This window comes from Gymnoscopelus microlampas (genome assembly GCF_963454915.1).
Source record: "Gymnoscopelus microlampas genome assembly, chromosome: 18".
NCBI lineage: Eukaryota > Metazoa > Chordata > Actinopteri > Myctophiformes > Myctophidae > Gymnoscopelus > Gymnoscopelus microlampas.
In genome coordinates, this window is record NC_139955.1 from 9,859,592 (window position 1) to 9,880,110 (window position 20,519).

Below are 20,519 nucleotides of genomic sequence, written 5' to 3' on the forward strand. Positions count from 1 at the left end.
GGAGGCGGTATAGCGACCAGGATTACTACATGTTTTTGTGAGGGTATTAACTACCCTCGGAGACACTTGGAGAACATGCAAACTCCACACAGAGTAGACCGTGTCTGAGAGTAGTGCGTGTCTGACACAGGCAGGGACAGGCTGCGGTTGCAGCAGGCAAGAGAAGACTCACAAAAGTTAACCTACTCACGATTGCTCAATTCACTTCATGTTAATTAACGGATTCAAGAAACTTTCATAATGAAAATGAAAAGTTAAATCCTACTAGACGTGACTCCACATTGCAATCGTTCACGTTGTAGACTGCTCGCAACATTGCCTCGTTCAAAAACAAAATTCCAGCAAACCAGCCCAAAAAAAATAGTCCATGGAAGTGGATAGGGACAACACTTGTTGTCGATGAAAGGATAACATTTTAGATCCCTTTAGAGAGTTTAAATGATCAATTCCACCGGAGTTTGGGGGTAGCACTAGCAGTTAGTGCATAGCAGTAGCAGTGAGATAAGGTACTTTTTGCCTTGAATATAATTGAAAGGCAGACAATATTGCCACACTGTCTGAATGGGGAAACGTTTTTATTTGATCAGGACTCCCTAGGACTAAGGTCTATTCAAATGACCACTCGTGGTCCTAGAACCCACTAACTACATTGAAAACCTAACATCACTGCTACTGCTTAGATGAAGAGTTATTTTGTTGCATTGGAATTGCTGAGGTTTTAGACATATTTTAGTTTGTTATTTTGTGCTGCACCACTAAGCTATAAAGAGATTAGATTTAGTTTACTCGTTTGAACCAGTGCTGCACTAATTTGACTTTTGAAAAAATGCTTTCTTCTTAATGCATTGGCGAAATATCTGATCGGGACTTGATCGGTATCGGCAGATACAAAAGATGTAATGATCGGAATAGGATCGGGGGCAAAAAAACGTGTTCGAGACAACCCTAAAAAAAAAAAAACATCAGCACCCATTGGGTGACACTCACTCTCTCTCCCTATAGCCTCACCTAGTTTTGCGGCGTTTCCCGTCTTTCTCTGACGTGCTTTCTGAGCCGCTTCCCGAGCCGCTCACGTGCTCGCTGACCCCTGACTCCTCGTCGCTGCTGGACGTCGACTTCTCTTCCTTAAAGTCTGAGTCGTCAGAGTCATCGCTGCCAACTGCCAAAAAGGAACAACACGAAGTGAGAACCAGTCAAATGACAAAAAGTAGTACCCAAGAGTACACAAGAGTAAAATCCTCAGCAATAACGGCACTAACAATTGGAAATTATTCGAGTAACACTTTGAGGTGCTAGAAGGTGCTGGCATCACGTATAAGCATATTTTGACGTATATGTATACGTGTGTTTGTGTGTGCACTGTTCGATTAGAATATGTAAAGTGTCAGTGTGGGGAGGGGTATTAAGTGTGTGAGGGGTGCTATGTGTGAATCTGTGTGCACACAGGCCAACATATCCATACCTTTTCGTCTGGATCTCTTCTTTTTCCCCTTCTTGTCCTTCTCTTTAGCGCCAGATTTCTCGTCTCCTGATTCGCCCTCGCTCAATGTGAGTTTATGGCGAAGCAAGCGGTGGCGCCGGCCGCTCTTCTTCACCTCCATGTCAGAGCCGGAGTTTTCAGAGTCATCCTCGTCGTCTGCAGCAGAAAGGGAACACATCAGTACATACATACATACATATATACACACACGCGCGCACATATCTTTATTGTCGGGTGAAATGTCAGGTGAAATTAAAAAATAATCTGAATTCCAATGGATCAGATATAGTTATTTAGGCACAAGGCGCTCAATGATTAAATATTTGTAAACCCCACTGACCATTTTCAACCTTATTTTGGACATTTTTGTAGGCATTGTAGGCAAAATGTTCAATAGTTTCCAATAATAGGCTATCTACAATATAACGTTTGCGTTTCATCAGAGCTTGTAGATCAGCTATTTTCGCACAACACTGTCATACGAGGACGTTTTTTATGTATGGAAAAGCATAAAAACATATGGAGAAACAAGGTTTCTGGCTGAGAGTGACAATGTGTAATGATGTCATATTGACATTTCAACATTTATAGTAAAAGAAAAAAAGTTACCATCTTCATCTTCCTCCTCTTCATCATCTTCTTCATCTTTGTTCTTCTTGGTTGCTTTCTTGGGAGACTCTGTGCCGTCCTCATCCTCAGATGAGCTCTCCCCTCCAGAGGAATAGTTTGACTTTATTTGGGCCAGGAGCATTTTCTTGGCAATTCTTCAGGTGGTTAAGAGGAAAGAAGGGAGATCAATGGTTGATAAACATCTTTTTATCAGGAGCTGTTGATTCGTTATGAATCACATGATTAACAGAACAAAAAGCTATAACAATTATGATGAAGCTTAAAGGTTAGGGTGTCTTTAAGGGGATTATAGGAGAGAGCATGTCTGATCAAATTAATATCAAATATCTAAATATTGAAACAAGAAACTTAAGCACTGTCTGGAGTGCACACAAAAACCAGAGTAGACTTTAAAATGAACCCATTGGTGTTTTAAAAATGAAATACAGCTTTAGGGCACGGTCACGCCGCACTTTTATTTTACCAATGGGGTGGAATCTGCCAATGCTTTGTCAATGCAAATGTGTGGATTCAATGATTCTTGTGTATCTTTCTTGCGAATCCACGCATTTGCATTGACAAAGCATTGGCAGATTCCGCCCCATAGGTAAAATTAAAGTGCGGTGTGACCGTGCCTTTGAACGTTTTTTTTCCTTCTTTTAGTTTTACCTGTTTTCAGCATCATCTTCTTCTAACGCCGGAAGGTCTTCAGCTTTACCGTCTACTTCATCTCCTACACACACACACACACAAAAAGAGTTCCATGTTACATACGGTATGAGTCTTAAACTTACTTAAAAAATCTGGTCAGCTAAACCGGAGTGTAAATACTGGTGTTTCAACGCTCTGGGAATACCTGACGACTGATGGAAAGCTCCACTTCCCACGGCTACATCCTCCTCCACAATGCGTTTGATCTTCTGCTGATCACTGTCCTCCCCAGAGTCACTCCCAGCTTGCTTCTCCTGTTCCTCGTCCTCGCTGGAGGCGGACAACTCCTGTCCGGTGTTTCCTTTGCCCCTCCTTGACTTGCGCTTCTTTTCATAAGACCTTTTCTTGGGAGTTATTTTGTCTTCGTCTTTTTCCTTTTTCTTTCCCCGGGCAGGGTTCTTTTTCCCTTTACCCAGTTTGGCCTTCACATCCTTCTCCTGGTCAGAGTCATCTGACCCGGACCCGTCCTGCTTCTTCTTCTGGGAGGCCCTCTTGGATGACCTGGTCTTCTTGCCTTTACTTTCCGAGTCCTCCAAGTCCGAGTCATCTGACCCTGACCCGTCCTGCTTCTTCTTCTTGGAGGCCTTCTTGCCTTTGTTTTCCGAGTCAGAATCATTGTCAGGGGAGTCTGCATTGTGTTTGCGCTTGGATGACTTCTTCTCCTGGTCTTGGGAAGATGCCTTATTGAGCTTAAACAAGCATTTCCTAACACTCTTGCCTCCCTGGTCGTCATCGGAGCTGTGTCCCGCAGTCGTCTGCAGCAGGATGTCAGGGACTTCGTCAGAGTCCGAGTCCACGTCCTCCGTTTTAAGCTGTGAAGAAGCAGCCTTGGATCCCTTGGTCTGCTTCCCCTCTTCGGTCTTGTTGCCAGCAGATGTCTTGGAGGACTTGGATTTGCCATGGCTCTGCTCTTGGGCATCGGACTCGGATGAGTCGGTCTGGTTCTTTTTTTCGGCTTGCTTCCTCAGAGGAGTGGTCTTCACTCTAGCGGAGCGACGTTGTCCTCGAGATGACTCGTTGACCGCAGTGACATCTGCGATGTCAGCAGAACCATCCTCCTTTACGGCATTATCTTTCTCTCCTTTCCCTCGCTTGCTTTTGGATCGGGACCCACGTGTCACCACTGGCACAGGAGTGAGTCTGATGGTGAGGTTTTTCACCTTTGGCTGAGACTGTGGAGGATCTTGTGACTTTCCATTGGTCTGTACATCAGCGTCTGTGCCATCATTTTGTAACAGGAGGGAGGAATCTGCAAGGCTCTCCACCATCTGAAAGAGCTCCTCGGGGACAGAGGGAGGAACAGAGACAATGTCATGATCTAGGGATGACCCATCATCACAGCCTTCGGTTTTAGCTGGTTCGACATCACAATCTTCAGTTGAGACCTCTCCAGCATCATCGTCTTCAGTTGTGGCCAGTCCACCATCCTCGTCTTCAGCTGGTTCGACAACACCGTCTTTAGCTTTGACTGGTCCAACATCACCCTCTTCATTTGTGACTGGCCCACCATCACAGACTTTACCTTTAGTTGATCCAGCGTTGCCGTCTTCAGTTGTGATTGGCCCACTGTCACGTCTTTCCTTTTTGACCCTTGATATGGCCGACACAGCCTTTGTTTGGCTACCTTTGACTTCAGCCTCATCTGATAGTCCATAGTCCATAGTAGGCTCTTCAGTGTCAGCCTCCTCGTCCATGCTGTCCGAGTCCCCGTGGCTACCAGCTTCAGGCGCAACCTCATCAGAGATTTTACTCTGAGTGTGCAGCCCACCACCATTCTGCATCTCCATGACTTGGAACTCAGGGTCCAAAGCCTCCTCCAATGCATTATGAGCTTTTTTCAAATCCGCCAGTACGGCCTTGAAGGCCTTTAAATGCCGATACTTGATGCTGTTGTCTCCTTGCTGCTCTGTTGTCTGCTGGATGAACTGAATGAAAGTATTATTGAGCCCAGTTGTCGTTTCCACTAGCTTCTTCATTTTCTTTACCAATTCTTTTGGTACCTGTAGCTTCTTATAGGAGAATGTCATGGTCCCTGAGCCTTCGACGTGTTCCTTCCCATTAACAACTGGTTTGTGCCCTTTGATCTCCTTGTCCTTGTGTCGCTTGTCATCGTGCTCCGCCTTCTTAGCTGGCTTCTGTTCCTTGCTCCAGGTCTGTTCCAGTTTTTCAATGAGGCGGTGGCATTTGGAGGTCAGGTCCTGGAGGGGCTCTGGGCAGCAGACATAGCATCGCCACTTTGAGTTTTCGTCGTTGATGACTGACCATTCCTTCCTGCCCAGGTTGCGCAGGATGCATTTCTTACAGAAGGCATTGTTACAGAAGTCACAGCAAACGAGCTTGCCGCCCTCAGCGCACCACCTGGCAATGGGTTGGAGACATTACACGGCACATGTTAATTGAGGTCTCAATCACTTCGTATTAGATCAATTATTTGCAAGTTAAAAAATATTCTGAATGCTTTATTAGTCACTAGTAAAGATTCTACAAATCTACAAAGATTCATAAGAGCAATGACTCATGTGTGCCATCACTCCATTGCTTCTCAACTATTCTTATCAAGGAGAACATTTTGAGGGCACTGTGTCAAGACTGGTGGTAAAATCACCTGCACTGCTCATCCATTCCATCAGGGTCTCTACTTATGTCATCACTTTGGTAAAATTTGTAGCATGACTAGAGGCAGGAGAAATCAAATGAAGAATTATCATCAGAGGGAATTGAGATAATATGGTTAAAACATAATGATTGTGAAATTACACTATTTGTGTTCAATCTTATTTATTTGTCATGTACCTTGCATATAAGTACTTTGAGCACAGGATGCTCATAGACAGATTTTTTCTGAAAGTGGTTAACTTGTTGTCCACAGGCAGAACAGTTTACTTGTTTCTTGTGTAAATCTGTATCATCTGCAATGAAGGAAAACAGAGAAACAAAAGGGCAAAGAGAGTCAACAGCGTGCACAGTCCAGAGTATTCATTTGACTGAAAGTGTAAAAATGTATGATACTATTAATAATATAAGATAATTTGGTCTAATTACTTATATAAATACAGATAAAATACACATCATGAGGAATAACCTGTATCTTTCTGTTTGAAATCCACTCGGAGCTTCATAGCGCCTTTGTTTTCGTTACCAGCTGTTTCATTACCAGCTGGTCTCATCACCAAAGTGCCTAATGTCAAAAAATAATAATAATAATTAGGACTGTATACAACACCAGCATTTTTTATACATGACATTTATATGACTGTGATCTCTGCCACAGCGGACGCCTCATACCTTTAGACGAACTGTTCTGGTTAGTCTCTGAAAGATTGTCAGAAATGTTTTCATCTTCACTCTCTTCTGAAGTGTCAATTTTGCTCGATTCAGTGTGCTTAGTAACAGCAGTTGACTTCCTGAAATGGAGGAATATTGTATCTTTAGAGTTGCTTTAAAGCTGCATTAGTAAATTTGTGAATCTATACACATCCAACTCACCTCTTGGAACGAGAAGAGGAAGAAGGCTTCATGTTTTCTGTTGAGCTCCCAGGCTGCTTTGAGGGGAGGCATAGGACAAGCATGAAAATGTAGCTTAGAAATACAAACATCCTCCATAGAAAAAACAAACAACATTGGTCTTCTACGTAAATTCAATCATATCAATGTGTCCATACAAAATTACCTTTAGTATAACAGAGATTATTGTTAATTTCATTTGAAATGAAATTTCATTTGAAAAAAAAAATGAAAACATTTGAAATGAACCGAAAATTCTATGTGCAAGGCCGTACAAAAGTGTACATAAAAACATTTCATCACCATATAGGCCAATCTCACCTCCTGTGCGATGTCTGCCATTTTATCTAGGATTTCAGAAGAAGCCATGCGCAATTTACCTGAGAGAAGAAATGATAAGACATGAGTCATATTCATATTCAAACAGACAATTTTATGCACACAGAAAGACAGACAAGAATGTTTAAGTAATGAAATCCTTCCAAGATCGGCGGTAGGGGAGTGACAAGTGACAGTGATAATCTAGAGGTAGACACAGATAAACTGGGTCACATTTTACTGGTGAATGGCAGCCTCTATTAGCCTTCAGAAATGTAAACTTTCATGTCATCAAACATCAAAAGCACTACTACCCAGGAGTGGTTAAAAAAAGTATCGCATGCCTATGCAAGGGGATTTTTTTAAAAACATGCTCTGAATCTGTTGAATGAGCCGATCAAAACACAGATGACACTTGTTCTTGTTGTTCCCCGATAAAGCCGTCAAATGGTGTTAGTTCACAACATAATCTGGAGGATTTTGATTTAAAAACTGCAAGACAATTAAGTAATGTTAGTTTATGGTATTTTAGGTACTTATTATGAAAATATCTTTATAATAAAAAATTGGATGCCACTGAAGGACAGATAGCAAGTAGTGCAGCTAATTATGGATGAAAATAAATAACATTGGGAAAAGCCATTACTCCATACAGTATTCCAGCAACATTATTAATTCAATTGGTCTCATCATGTAAATAAAGAATCTAGAAATGTTTAATCAATAACAACAACCTTTTATGTATGAATAACTGATGACTAACACACTTGCAGCTAGGATGATATTCCATGTTATGTGTATTGTGTATACAGTACAGTAACAAAACAGTCATATCTTTGATTTAAAAAAAAGTCAAGGATGTGTGGGCCATGGATACAAGGCTTATAAAAAAAAAACGTGTTGCCATTGTTCACAAAGATAGGCATACACATCTCAAAATGTACATATATTAAACTCATTATTTAAAAATTAAGCTTCCCCGGATCAATCAATTAGGGGTACAACATGGCGGCGGACAGGCCACTGTTTACATTTTGCGTCATCATAATGTGCGCGTGATGATTAGATGTTTATCCATCAGCTCAGGAATGCAAACAGGAAGCAGCCAGAGGAACATGATGCGAACTAACACCACATTTTGTCTGCCATGTAGGAAGTCGTTATTAAGCTTATTATTAACCAATTGATCATACGCGAAACATTCAACACAAACACATTAAGGCATGTAGACTCGATTCTCCTTTGTGGACTTAAGACGAAACGTAGCGTTTCCGCCATGTTTGTTCCCTTAATAACTAAGGCCAACCTGGGTCTTATATCTAGCATGCCGGAGTCCTACCTTTATGTTCATGTGTTTTTTATACCCATCATCACTATACAGATCGATCTGCAGCCTGCATCGATACCATTATAATCATTATGCTAACATCCTCCCAACGGTCCGTTAGCAACGGTTATTAACTCCCTCCCGCGCGCTCTGCTTTCCGACATCCTAGGTTTCCCCGGCAACCCTGCAGTTCTGCCCGGTCGGTGCATGTTTCAATGCATGACCCCCTTTCTCTCTCTCTCCTCCCCACACACACACACACATGCATTAAAACATGCAACAACTACAGGCCTGCCTACTGCCACTGGCATCAGGTCCCCGTGGCTGCTGGTGCTGCTAACCGGAAGCCTCGCCCCAAAACACGCTCGCCCCTATTTTTTTCGCGGCCCCCTCGCTCCCAGCGATTCTTGTATTCTTGACTTTGTTTTACTGAGGATAAGGTTAGAAATAAGTTTAGGGTTAGGCATAATTTTACTGAGGGTACGTTTAGGAAAAAGGTTAGGTTTACACACAGTTTACTGAGGTTACGTTCAGGAATAAGTTTAGGTTTTTAGGCATAGTTTACTGAGGTTACGTTTAGGAATACCAGGTAGCGACCGTTCCGAGGTCACCGGATTTGCCAGGGGCGACTGTGTTTCGGGGCGAGCGTTTTGGTATTCCTGCTGCTAACTGCGGTGCTGCAGCACCAGCAGCGGTGCCACAACATCCATGCTAGCTGCTATAGCTAGCACGAGAAGCAGCGGTGCATCATGATCTGCAACCAGGGGGTTAAAAAGCTAGTTAGCTAAGCTTGGCTAGCGTTGGCTAACGTTATCTCTCACTAAACCCGGTGATGTTTCAGTATAATGTAAAAAGGTTGGGTAAAAAAAACGCACGGAAGTTTTATCGCACGCGTTCCCAGGCTTTTAGTGTAATAATGCCGTGCAACGGTCGATATATGAGTAAATGAGAGGTGTGCTCTAATTATGAAACGGTTGAATGTTTAGGTACTCTTGGTGTTTAAGAAAGAAAAAGATTACCGGCGGCTGCTGCGCGTTCACCGAGCACCGAGGGATGCGTCGCTGACGTCACAACAAAGCGTCATCTCGTAGAGCGGAAGAATCGGAAGTCGCGTCGCCACCGCGCCGTTTTCACAAGTGTTGCCATGTCGGCTTATTATAAGTTAATTTGGGCTTGTTTTTTCAGTAAAGTTGCTTGTAATTATTGGTGGTTGCGGTTTTTGGACATTTTTCTAAAGTGTAGTTACTTGTTTCCAATGTTTTTTAATTATTATTTAAACCAGTGGTTCTCAAATATTTATGCCAGGAAGGGAATCTTTAAAAAAATATATCCCACATTTTATTTTAAGAGATAAAAAAAATAGCATATCGCGACGCCTTGTGAGCTTGTAGATCGGCTATTTTCAAGGCCGATGCATATAGGTTCAACGTGCTCATGTGGTCTAACTGAGTTGCTTCTTTTGGGCTTGTTTTCCTAGACCCGGTTGCTCGTTTCTCACATATATGGCAACACCACTTCCGCGTCGAAAACATCAGATGTACAAGCTCACGCGCGTCGCTCCGGAGACGCGTCGTGAGCTTGTGGATCTGATCTTCTCAACGCACTTCGCACACACAACAAGTTCGGTCGCTCGTGAGGTCAACGTCTCATCCTTGTTCTTTTTTTATTTTATCCCACAAGAGCGTTACGTTACGCCGCGAACAAGAACAAGCCCCCTCCGTTCACTGTCTGCCGCCCAGAGATTAGCTGCTTAGCTTAGCCTTTAGCATTAGCTCCTTAGCACAGCAGAGCATCAATGGTTCTCCATGAATAAAACACGACCGGATTTGATGCTTTGCCTTTTTTCCAAATCCTACCTGCTTTTCTTTGTCGTCATTTCTCGGTTGAAAGAAGACGCACAACACGGATATTAGACTGCGGCGGGTCCGAGCCGGTTCACTGAGCCTCCTTGAGACGTTTTTAGCGGCCGTCTTGGAACCGAGATGGAAAGAATAGTGAACAAACTCCCGTGTTTTTTTCTATTAGTGGAGACAAAGCTCGGGGACCATCTTACCGGATGGTCTGCCGTGGAGCCGACGCGAGAAAATGGCGCATCTGGTCCAATTCCTATTCCGCCATCCCATTGGCTGTCCACGCCAGAGAGTACTGCGCTCTGATAGGCCCGTGCCGTAGTGGGAGGGTCACAATGATAATAATAATAATAACCTTTATTTGTATGGAACTTTTGGTTCGAGCTCCATACGCATTTCATGCGGAAGGTTGTGGGTTCGAACCCTGCCTGGGGTCGATGTCAGGTCGCAACAGGTTCCTATTAACGGCAAATCCAATGGGTTCAGATCTGAGCCAAGTGTAGCCTGGCATGGCCAGACTAATATCACTGCGTATATATTAGTCTGTAATCTCTGTGCGGAACCTGCATTTCTGAGGGGGAAATTCAAAAATGCCTCTGGTGATAAACCCGTCCCATATTTGCATACTGGGCCCTGATCGGTCCCTTTTTTTTGCAATGGCAGATTCGTCTGGACCCAGGCTAAGCCAAGTGTCCTGAGGAGGCGCGTCTGAAGCCTGTCCTCGACAGGAGTCTCCGGACGTAAAAAAACCTGGATGATTTGTATAGAATCTTTTTTTAAACGGTTACAAAATTATTCACAGAGCATTGAATATAAATGGCCTCCCAAATCCCAGTGGCTTGGGAGGTAGAGCGGCCCTCTTGGAATCGGGAGGTTCCCTGTTTCGATCCCCGACTCCTCCTGGATTTGTGTCAAAGTGTCCTTGAGCAAGAAACTGAACCCCATAACTGCTCCAGATGAGCAGGTTTGTGCTCCTGCTCAAAGAAGATTTTTTTGACAGGCCACACACAGTTCAAAATAGCCAGAAAGTCACTCACAGACATCAAACGTAGTTAGTTACTAGTACACCATTGGTTCTCTAAGTGGGGTCTGCGGACCCCCATGGGTTCTTTAATGAGTTCCAGTGGTCCCCAGCAAAATGAGGAACAGTTTAAACACTTAAGCTATTTTATTTTTCGATTATTCGAAAATAGCTGCTCTACAAGCTATATTCGTTTTATCAACATTTTTCAAAAAATCTTGATAAAACGAATGGGGGTCCCTGGCACAATATCTTCTCTAATGGGGAACTGTAGCCAATATCAATTTGGAGGTCCTTTGAAAATGTTTGAGAACAACTGCCATGTACAGTCAATGGTTCCATTACACGTTTGAAGGGGGAACTTATATAATGCTTCATTCTCCCCAAGTAGCCTAATAATGATATCTATGTATGTGCATTTGTCTGTTGGTGACATATCTTGAGTCCTATCAATTTAACGAAGTGTTCCCAGATTCCGTTTGTGAGATAATACAAATGTGAATCAAGGATCACGATCATTTAGGATCATATTCCTTGATGTGTAGGCTACTGATGGAATGGCATTTATAAGAATAAGAGTCTTAGTTTCTAAAATGTATTTAACCATTTCAGAGTGAAAAGATCACCCAAAACCACCAGGGTGTCAGACAACATTTCGGTCAACTGACCTTCAGCAGGCATCAGATAACTTATTCTTTATATACGTTGGCTGTTCTCTCCTATGCACCTGTCCTTGTACGTAGGTGTACAAAAGGGCTTTATCTTCTATAAATGGAGATCATGAAATAGTATATTCATTTGGTTAATAAGGAAAAAAGCGATCATGATTAACCAAACCCAAATAACTGATATCTGGTGTGAGTTAACCAGAGACTGGTGTAGTAATGACACATACTGTACTGTATACATACACAGTAAGATCCTGAATGTTTAACTCTTAAAGTGTAAAAAATGATCCATAAGCATACATTTTACAGTTAAATAGATTTTAATTTGATTTACATTCAGTGCATGTTTCGCTGTTGGCGGTGCATTTGTCAGTAACTTTTTCCACAACCTAAGCTGTGACACATCACTGCTATTTTTATCTTCACCGCCACAATTTGCAACGCCAACATGAACGTGCTTCACACAATCAATTATTGTGATCTATATAAAGCATGATTTATTCCTCTTTTATATACAATCTTCCAATCACATTCTAAAAAAAACAAAAAACAAATGGGCCTCTTTTGGACTGGCCTGCCCCCATGTTTGGAAATGGTTCACTCCTTCAGTGAGCTTTGTCATGTCCCATGTGAGTGTCATCCTCCATGTGTCGTACTCGTATTAGGAATTGCTTAAAACTGTACAGGTTGACTTTTTTATTTTATTTTTGTATTCAATGTCTGTTGTGCTGTTGTTTTGTCCAGTTGTTTGAGTGTTGAATGTTTAATCGACCACAATGGAAGTAAGCATTTGGCTCTTTTTTTGTGTATCATCCATTTGCTGTCTTTTTAATTAATTGTATACTACTTTAAAACATGTGTCAATAAAATATTCAATCAATCAATCAATAGTCTGTTTGTTCATTTGTTCAACAGGGGGCTCCTCCTCTCTCCTGCTCTCTAATAAACCAAAAAAGGTCAGGTGGGTCACCAATTTCATCCAATCCGGAAAGAGAGCCATTTATCAGCTTCAATTAGAGTGATCCAATTCCAATTGTGTCTGCTCATTTTTGTTTTGTTTCATCACTTCCAATTTCAATGGTTTATCCTGTATGAGTTCTTTCTCCTGATTGGATGAAATTGGTATCCCAACCAGAAAATATATTTTATGTTTGCGAATATAATGTGTTTTAACACTCATTTGTCAAATCAATCACTTACTCAGTTTAACTAAATAAAAAAGTGTTAATAACACAATAATCACAACAACACTTGCCTTAATTGTGTTACTACACTACTTGTCTTTTATGATTGTTTTCATGCAATTTCTACCTGATGTTTTTACTGTCTTATCTTTTTTGTTGCATTGAATTGTGTTTACATCCCACTGTCCCTGTGATCCCCGCTGCGCCTTCATTTGATTACTGTATCTATCTATGTTCTTGACTTGCTTCAGCCATTGTTTCTCTGTCTAACATTTAATTGTCAGCAGAACAAGTGTAGACGATGGGCTATAGACAATGCATTTGAAGTCGACCCAGAACATACCACAACTAGAGTGATGAAGAGGAGAGGAGGTACTCTTTATATGGGATTTTAATAGTCAGAAAGATGATGGTACCAGATGGCAGGCAGGTCCTTATTTGTTCACCAGCAGCAAGCAGCAGCAAGCAATTCGTAATCTTGGTTTTCATCAGAATGTGTTGTGGTGTGAGAGGTGTCATCATTTATTAGTGTATATAAGCAACAAGTGTTTGAGTGTATCTTAGTAAGCGTTCCATCTCAACTTGACATCTCTGCTGTACCTCAAAGACATGAAGACTCTCTGTATCCTCTCTCTGACATTCATGATGGTCTACACAACACCACACATTCATCAATTTCATCCCAAACACCTGAAGATGGAGATTGAACTTCAAGTAGAAACAATGCAAAAGAACCATGTAAGCTATGTTCAATGTTGCAGAATCTTCAGTGTTTTCTATATCGTATCCAGGATAAATTCTTCTGTGTGGCTGCGGAGAGTCTGACCGAATTTCCGCCACATTCATCTCTGTATAAGAGCAGAGAGGTGTTAAAACTTAAACATCAGCTGAAGAAGTTCAACAACGACGTAAGCAAGATTGTCTCTGTTATCTTAAATCCATTCGCCTCACCAACTTTAATACACGACTTGTTATACTATACAAACAGAGAGAAACATCTGGGCACTCTGGAACCTTGCCTCCCAATGAATTTATTTCATAACTTATACTGACTGACTTTGACTAACAAGCAGTGGATATGACTATGGTGACAAGGGCACACGATAAGGCACAGGTTATTGCTCTGAGTCTGATGATCAGATATTAGACATCTGTTTTCATTTTACATTCCTGTTGATCCAGGAGCACCTTCAAGACTAATATCCTATTTCATTCTCTGTTGGTTGTTTCTTTACTTTGTGTTAATATGCCTTTGTGCACAACAAATATATTTATACAAGAAGGTGTGCGTGTTGCTCTGAAGCATGCTTTTGTTTTGTTAATTTGTGCAATAGGCTCTATGCACAGCAGCCATATTGGGAATGAATTGGGCCCCTTCCTTACTTCCTTCACAGGTGTTACTAATGATACTAATTAAGGCTCTGTACAAATGGATCCTTACGGGTCCATTTGGCACCCACCATAAGGGGCCATTTGGGAACCAAAATGGAGTGTTTCCAGTGAGCCAACATGCACAATATCAGCACCCTGGCAAGGAATGGAACAGTGCCTTCATTAGTATCATTGGTAACACCTTTGAAGGAAGTAAGAAGAGGCCCAATGTCTTTCCAATATGGCTGCTGTGCATAGAGCCTATTGCTGTTTTGTTTCTGATACAGGTTAACAAGTGTGAGTGTAAGCTGGAACCTGGCAGAAGACATAAAATGAGACTGTTCAAACTTCTGTCCAGGGGATGTACTTGTACATCAAGCTGCCTCATGCTATAGAAACAGGAGATAGGCTCCTGACCTACACATGGCTCGGGAATAGCTGGTTCTTAAGGCTACTTACTTACTTTATGACTTACTTACATATGGATTTAATAGCGCAAAAGAATAAAATGGCACAGAGGATGTGAGATAAAACATGTAAAAACATTGGATGAATTAAGAACATGGAGAAAAGTTTGATATTGTAAACATGTAACATAAGTCACTTCACTTTCATTACACCATAAAACTGAAATTAGCTCCCTGTATTTAACTCACTGCATTTATGAAGGAAGGTGGATTTTACAGTATATTTTGGGAAGGGATAAGAAAATAAAACAAAAATAAAAGAGGAATTGTTTATTGTATGAGGCTAATAACACAGTAAAAGATGAATAGCAGGCATGCCTGTACTCATTTGACCACTTTTGATATTTCACAAAATTGTCCATATTACAATATATGACTTCAGTCCTCTAGGAAGATTCACCTGAACAACTATTTCACCCTCTATGCTTTCTGCTCCATTCTTACATTGTGGAGCTGGTACAGGTGCTCAATCTGTGCACATTAAATTTATAAGACCACAGCTCTGAGAATATGTTTGTAATATGTATCTGTTTAACACAGGAAATTGAAAATCCACCAGATATAAGAATAAACGAGCCAATATATGAAAAAAAAACATCACTTAACCCGAAAAAAAATATACAAAATAGGGTTTTCAATGGATTCTGGTAGTGTTGGGCATGCTAACATGCTAAGTAGCTACAGTGCCCCAACAGCTACTGAAGTACAGTTGACAAGTTATCATTATTATTATTATTATTATTATTATTATTATTATTATTATTATTACCCTTATTATTACAATTATTATTATTATTATTATTATTATTATTATATTATTGTTGTTGTTGTTGTTGTTGTTTAACTCAGCCATTTAACTATGCAATAACTTCCTTTTGACTACTGTCCGCAATCGTATGTTTGTAACCTGCATAATGTTTCTGTGTGAATAAAACAGAACATCAATCAATACTTCTTCCAATTGCCACTAGCTTCTTTAGCAGTTTCTCTTGATACTGTTTTTTCACGAGTTGTAAGTGTTTCAAGCCACGAATGGTTCAAATAGCCAGCATATACAGACACCAAAGTAAAGTTCCTTTTACACAGTCAATGGTTCCATTGCACGTTTGAAACAGGAACTTAGACCTACTGTACTAATGCTTCATTCTCACCAAGTAGCCCATAACCGCATTTACGTATGTGAATGTTCCGGTTGGGGACATCCACATAGGCAAATGCTAAGTAAGTCCTATTAAGGACGCATATGTTATCTTTTAGTTCTTGATGTAACATCTGGAACTTTTTCTTCCTCCAAGTGGAATAGAGACACATCATTTTGTGAGAGAATATACAAATTTGAAGCCTATCAAGGATAAATCCAGGATCACATTCCTTGATATATACTGATGGAATGGCATGTATAAGACGACAAGACGAATGGATCCATATAGTCTTCATTTCTTGTATCATTTCATGTTACTATTTCAGTGTGAAAGATGCATTGAAGGTGGTTTGGAAGATCTCCAAAACCACCTCCGGAGGGGGTCAGAGATGCATTTGACAGCATTACCGAGCACCATTTACCAGCAGTGACTGACTATTTTCCTTTTAATTATCATATCTGCTCAATGGAATCCTACAGATGGATGGATGGGTGGATGGATGTGTGGATGGATGGATGGATGGATGGATTGAAGGTTGGATGGATGGATGGATGGTTGGATTGAAGGTTGGATACCTTCATTAAATAATGAATACTTTATAAAAAGAGAGGGGGGTATACTGTCACTAAGATGTAGAGTTCAACATAATAAAAGCAGAGGTGTATTTGGTGCAGAGGCATCTAGCCTGTACGCCTCTCTGAGTGAACAGATGTGTAATCATAGTACCAATATCAGCCAACCTTCCATTATAACAAACCCCTTCACACTAGAGGCATTTCTGAACGGAGGTTATGAAATAACCCATCATGATATCAACTCCAAATAACTGATATCTGGTGTGAGTTAGACAGAGACTTGTGTAGTAATAACACATTCATACACAGTAAAATCTAAGAGTTAATTAAACTGTAAATCTTGACCCATAAGTATACATCTTCTCACTTAATGTGCATGTAATTCCTTTTGTAAACCTATCATAGTGATATCTTTGTCAATCACATTTTCCTCAAGATAAGCTGTGACACACAACTGACCACATTTTATCTTCACCACCAGTGAAGGTTGACAATTTCCTGCCGTTTCCAACAACTTATGCTAATCAATATTACGATGAATGTGGGTATCTCCACACAAGCAAATGTTTCAGTTGTCCTGTGTGTGTGTGTGTGTGTGTGTGTGTGTGTGTGTGTGTGTGTGTGTGTGTGTGTGTGTGTGTGTGTGTGTGTGTGTACGTGCACGTACGTGCGTGCGTGCGTGCGTGCGTGGGTGCGTGCGTGCGTGCGTGCGTGCGTGCGTGCACGCACACACACACACACACACACACACACACACACACACACACACACACACACACACACACACACACACACACACACACACACACACACACACACACACACACACACACATACATACATACATACTTACATACATACATACATACATACATACATATAGATACTGTAGATAGATATATATATATACAGAGAGAGAGAGAGAGAGAGAGAGAGAGAGAGAGAGAGAGAGAGAGAGAGAGAGAGAGAGAGAGCTGCTGTGATAACAACAAAATGTATGTAAAAGGCCTTGATGACCCCGATGGCAGGTCCTTATTTGGTCATCAGGAAGATCATGACATCAATCTGTAATCTGTAGTCTTCATCAGGATGTGATAGTGGTCTGAGAGTGTCAGCGTTTAGTAGCGTATATAAGTACCAAGTTTTGAGTGTGGATGTTAGTAAGCATTCCATCTCAACTTGACACCTGTGCTGTACCTCGAAGCCATGAAGACTCTCTGTATCCTCTCTCTGACATTCATGATGGTCTACGCAGCACCACATCATGCAGGAGACAAGAAGACTCACAACAAGACTCTTTCTGAAGAAGCTCTGAAACTGAAGAAACTGAAGTGTGCAATGAAAGATGATGTGAAGACTATAACAAAATATCACGAGGTAAGTTACATTCAGTGTTGCAAGATCGTCTGCATAATGTATTCATGAAAATCATTACGATTAATCATCTTCTTTCTGATCTCTAAACAGGCGCTAATGAGCGAGCGCATCCCAATAGAGGGAGTACGAGCCAACCAATGCGTGGTATGTTGTAAAGTTTCTTAACATAGTTTGGTATTGAGTAATCTACTGTTTTTATTTTAATTTTTTTAATTAAACATCCAGTGTTGTTATCACAGCAGCATCATGTTGCATCGTGTGCACTTGTAAGATGGAGCTTCACTCCTGACTCCTGTCTATTTCAACCCTGACAGGCAATAAAATGTTGGCTATTGTATTCTGTAACGTGTTCTGTCTTCTTCCCAGCATAAATTCTTCTGTTGGGCTGAGAAGAGTCTGGATGAATTTATATATAAACATTCACTTCTGAGCGGCACAAAAGAACAGCTGAACAGCTTTGCACATCTCCAAGCAGCCCTGCGGTTGTACAACAAGGTAAGAAGTCTACCTACAGTAGGCTCACCAACATTCATACACTGCTTATTTTAATATGCCTGTATGCAAACCACATTTGTACAACAATGTGTTCATGTTGCTCTCATGTTTTTGTTTTCTTTATTTGTGGGGAGGGTCTCAAATGTGCATTCTATTGTCACAAGCAATTGTTACTTTGTTTTGGATGCAGGATACCAAGTGTGAGCTGGGACAATCCAATAGAGAAATAACACTGTCCAAATTTCTGGAACATATCACCAACTGCATCAGCAAGAACGACTGTCCAGACTGAACAACTATTTATTTGTAAAATGAATGATTTATTTATTTATCTCCTGTTCCCATTTATGCAATAATAAATTATTAACATATTCAGTGTGTTTTGTGTGAATAGTGTATACCACATACTGTAGAGCAACATGCCCCACATGTGAAGAAATGTTATCAACAGAGACGGTAATAACGGTAATTTAGGTGTCACATTTGGGGAAGAGTAGTGTGCTATGTTGTCATCACTAGGATAACATGATGTTACAATGTTACAGCCCAGAGACGGAACAAGTTAAATCCAGGTCCAGGGAGGGGCGGGGGGGGGGGGGCATGATAACAAAATTGTGAGAAAAAAGGGTGATAAAAGATAAGAAAAGAAAAGGCTGGGTCAGGGGACAGAGGGCATGACCCCCAACCCCTCAACCATGTTGTGTACAGTCCTGTGCACGGTGGTCAAGCAAGGTTCAGAAGAGTACTATACCGTTGCATTATGGGGCTAAATAACCCATTAAAGCTTGATATTACAGCACTTTACAACAAACAAACACATGCCTGCATGCTATTCACTAAAGTTGTCTCACAGATATTCAAAGCATTTGAGACATCATCACAAAACACATATATGCCATATAAGTTAATTAAATGCTATTAGACCATTTCATTAGCTAAAACGGACAAACAAAGGCAAACAAAATAACACTACAATGTATGCCTGCCTGCACAGCTCAAATCGTGCACAACAGTGTGCGCATGCACACAACCTAAGAGTTCAGCACCACGGACAGCGATCATGCCATTTTGGAACTCGCTTCAACCTTGACCTTAACATGATGGACCCACCCAAAATGCCAAAGGCCGAGGCTCACACAGTCCTAACATAAAATATAGGTCAATGAGATGCGCCCTCCAGGAGTCACGGGGCAGCTGCCTCCACAGCACCCCCTGAGGCTTCACCCCTGTTATACATGTAGCCCCTGTTATTGAACTCTTAGTTTGATCATTTATTTATTTTTAAACTCCAGATGTACTTCTGGAAACTCCACTGCAATAAATCCGAAGTCCTCATCATTGGTCCAGAGTCTCTCACACGCTCCACTCATAACTTCTCCCTGAACATCGACGGCTCCATTGTCACCCCCTCCACCCAAGTCTGTATAACGTTGGTGTCATCCTGGATCCCACCCTCCCCTTCTTCCTTCTTCCACCTCAGCAACATTGCCCGCCTTCATCCCACAGTGTCTCACTCTATTACAGGGACACTCATTCACGCCTTCATCACATCACTCGAGCCCGGCTACTCACCAGAACCTGCTCTAGAGATCGCATCACGGCAGTCCTCCATGACCTTCACTGTGTTTCCTGTCAAATACAGAATAGCTTTCAAGATACTGCTCACCACCTACAAGTTCCTCAATAACTAGCCCCCAGCTACCTCTCTGACCTAGTCCACCACCACCATGCCCCCTCCCGTTCCCTCAGGTGTGGTGATGCCAACCTCCTGGTGGTCCCCAGGACAAAGCACCGAACCTGGGGTCACAGGTCCTTTTCAGTTGCCGGCCCCTCCCTCTGTAACTCACTCCCAACTCACATCAAAGCTGCCCGCACCCTCTCCTCGTTTAAAACTGCCCAAAAAACCCACCTCTGTTTTGCTTAGCTTTTATTTTTTTGACTTTGTGAAAAGCACTATACGAATGTCACGTATTATTATTATTACACATGCAGCATACATGAACCAGCAGGGGCAGACTGGAAGCAAAAGTCTAGGAATTTCAATTAAAGCGGGCGACCCTCATATTTGATATTTATATGGTGAAGACAAAGCACATCAACAAGCTGTTCAGTCTGTGTTTCACATAAATGCAATAAAGGCCCCACCTTCTGTTGTGCAAGACATACAGTACTGTAGCCACTGCAGGTATCACTGCACCTGCATTGCTTTTATAATTCGCATCAAACATGATCTGATCCATCCATGGACATACATTATATTGTATTCCAGAACAGGGCATATCTTGTGATATTAGATGCAGGCTTGCGAAGACCGTGGCCAATCTATCTCCAGTGTCTTTGGAGGATTTCTTCCTCTACAGTCTTGTTCACTGCCGTAGTTTCAGGTTTCTGATTGATTGATTGATGTACTTTAATTAGTA

General features: G+C 41.5%; 2 protein-coding genes across 4 annotated transcripts in view; one reads left to right on the plus strand and one right to left on the minus strand.

Annotated features, from left to right (window-relative positions):
• The window catches only part of atrx (ATRX chromatin remodeler), a 46,952-nt gene extending 36,913 nt beyond the window's left edge, over positions 1-10,039 (minus strand). For 2 of the 3 annotated variants that reach the window (XM_084042119.1, XM_084042117.1), the window contains exons 1-12: positions 9,806-10,039; positions 6,626-6,684; positions 6,287-6,342; positions 6,086-6,204; positions 5,883-5,978; positions 5,594-5,709; positions 5,406-5,473; positions 2,946-5,158; positions 2,759-2,822; positions 2,090-2,244; positions 1,463-1,636; positions 1,009-1,159 (exon numbers count right to left, since the gene is read on the minus strand). In XM_084042119.1, coding sequence (XP_083898245.1) covers positions 1,009-1,159; positions 1,463-1,636; positions 2,090-2,244; positions 2,759-2,822; positions 2,946-5,158; positions 5,406-5,473; positions 5,594-5,709; positions 5,883-5,978; positions 6,086-6,204; positions 6,287-6,342; positions 6,626-6,673 — 3,260 coding nt within the window. In that variant the 5' untranslated portion in view covers positions 6,674-6,684; positions 9,806-10,039. The remainder of the gene's footprint in view (positions 1-1,008; positions 1,160-1,462; positions 1,637-2,089; positions 2,245-2,758; positions 2,823-2,945; positions 5,159-5,405; positions 5,474-5,593; positions 5,710-5,882; positions 5,979-6,085; positions 6,205-6,286; positions 6,343-6,625; positions 6,685-9,805) is intronic. The other variant, XM_084042118.1, reaches the window with a different exon arrangement.
• Positions 10,040-17,433: 7,394 nt separating this feature from the next.
• On the plus strand, positions 17,434-18,391 carry LOC311033919 (uncharacterized protein; the record flags this gene model as incomplete). The annotated part of the gene is made up of 4 exons (XM_084041654.1): positions 17,434-17,604; positions 17,695-17,748; positions 17,971-18,099; positions 18,290-18,391. The coding sequence occupies 4 exons, from the start codon at positions 17,434-17,436 to the stop codon at positions 18,389-18,391; spliced, it is 456 nt and encodes a 151-aa protein (XP_083897780.1).
• Between the last annotated feature and the right edge of the window lie 2,128 nt (positions 18,392-20,519).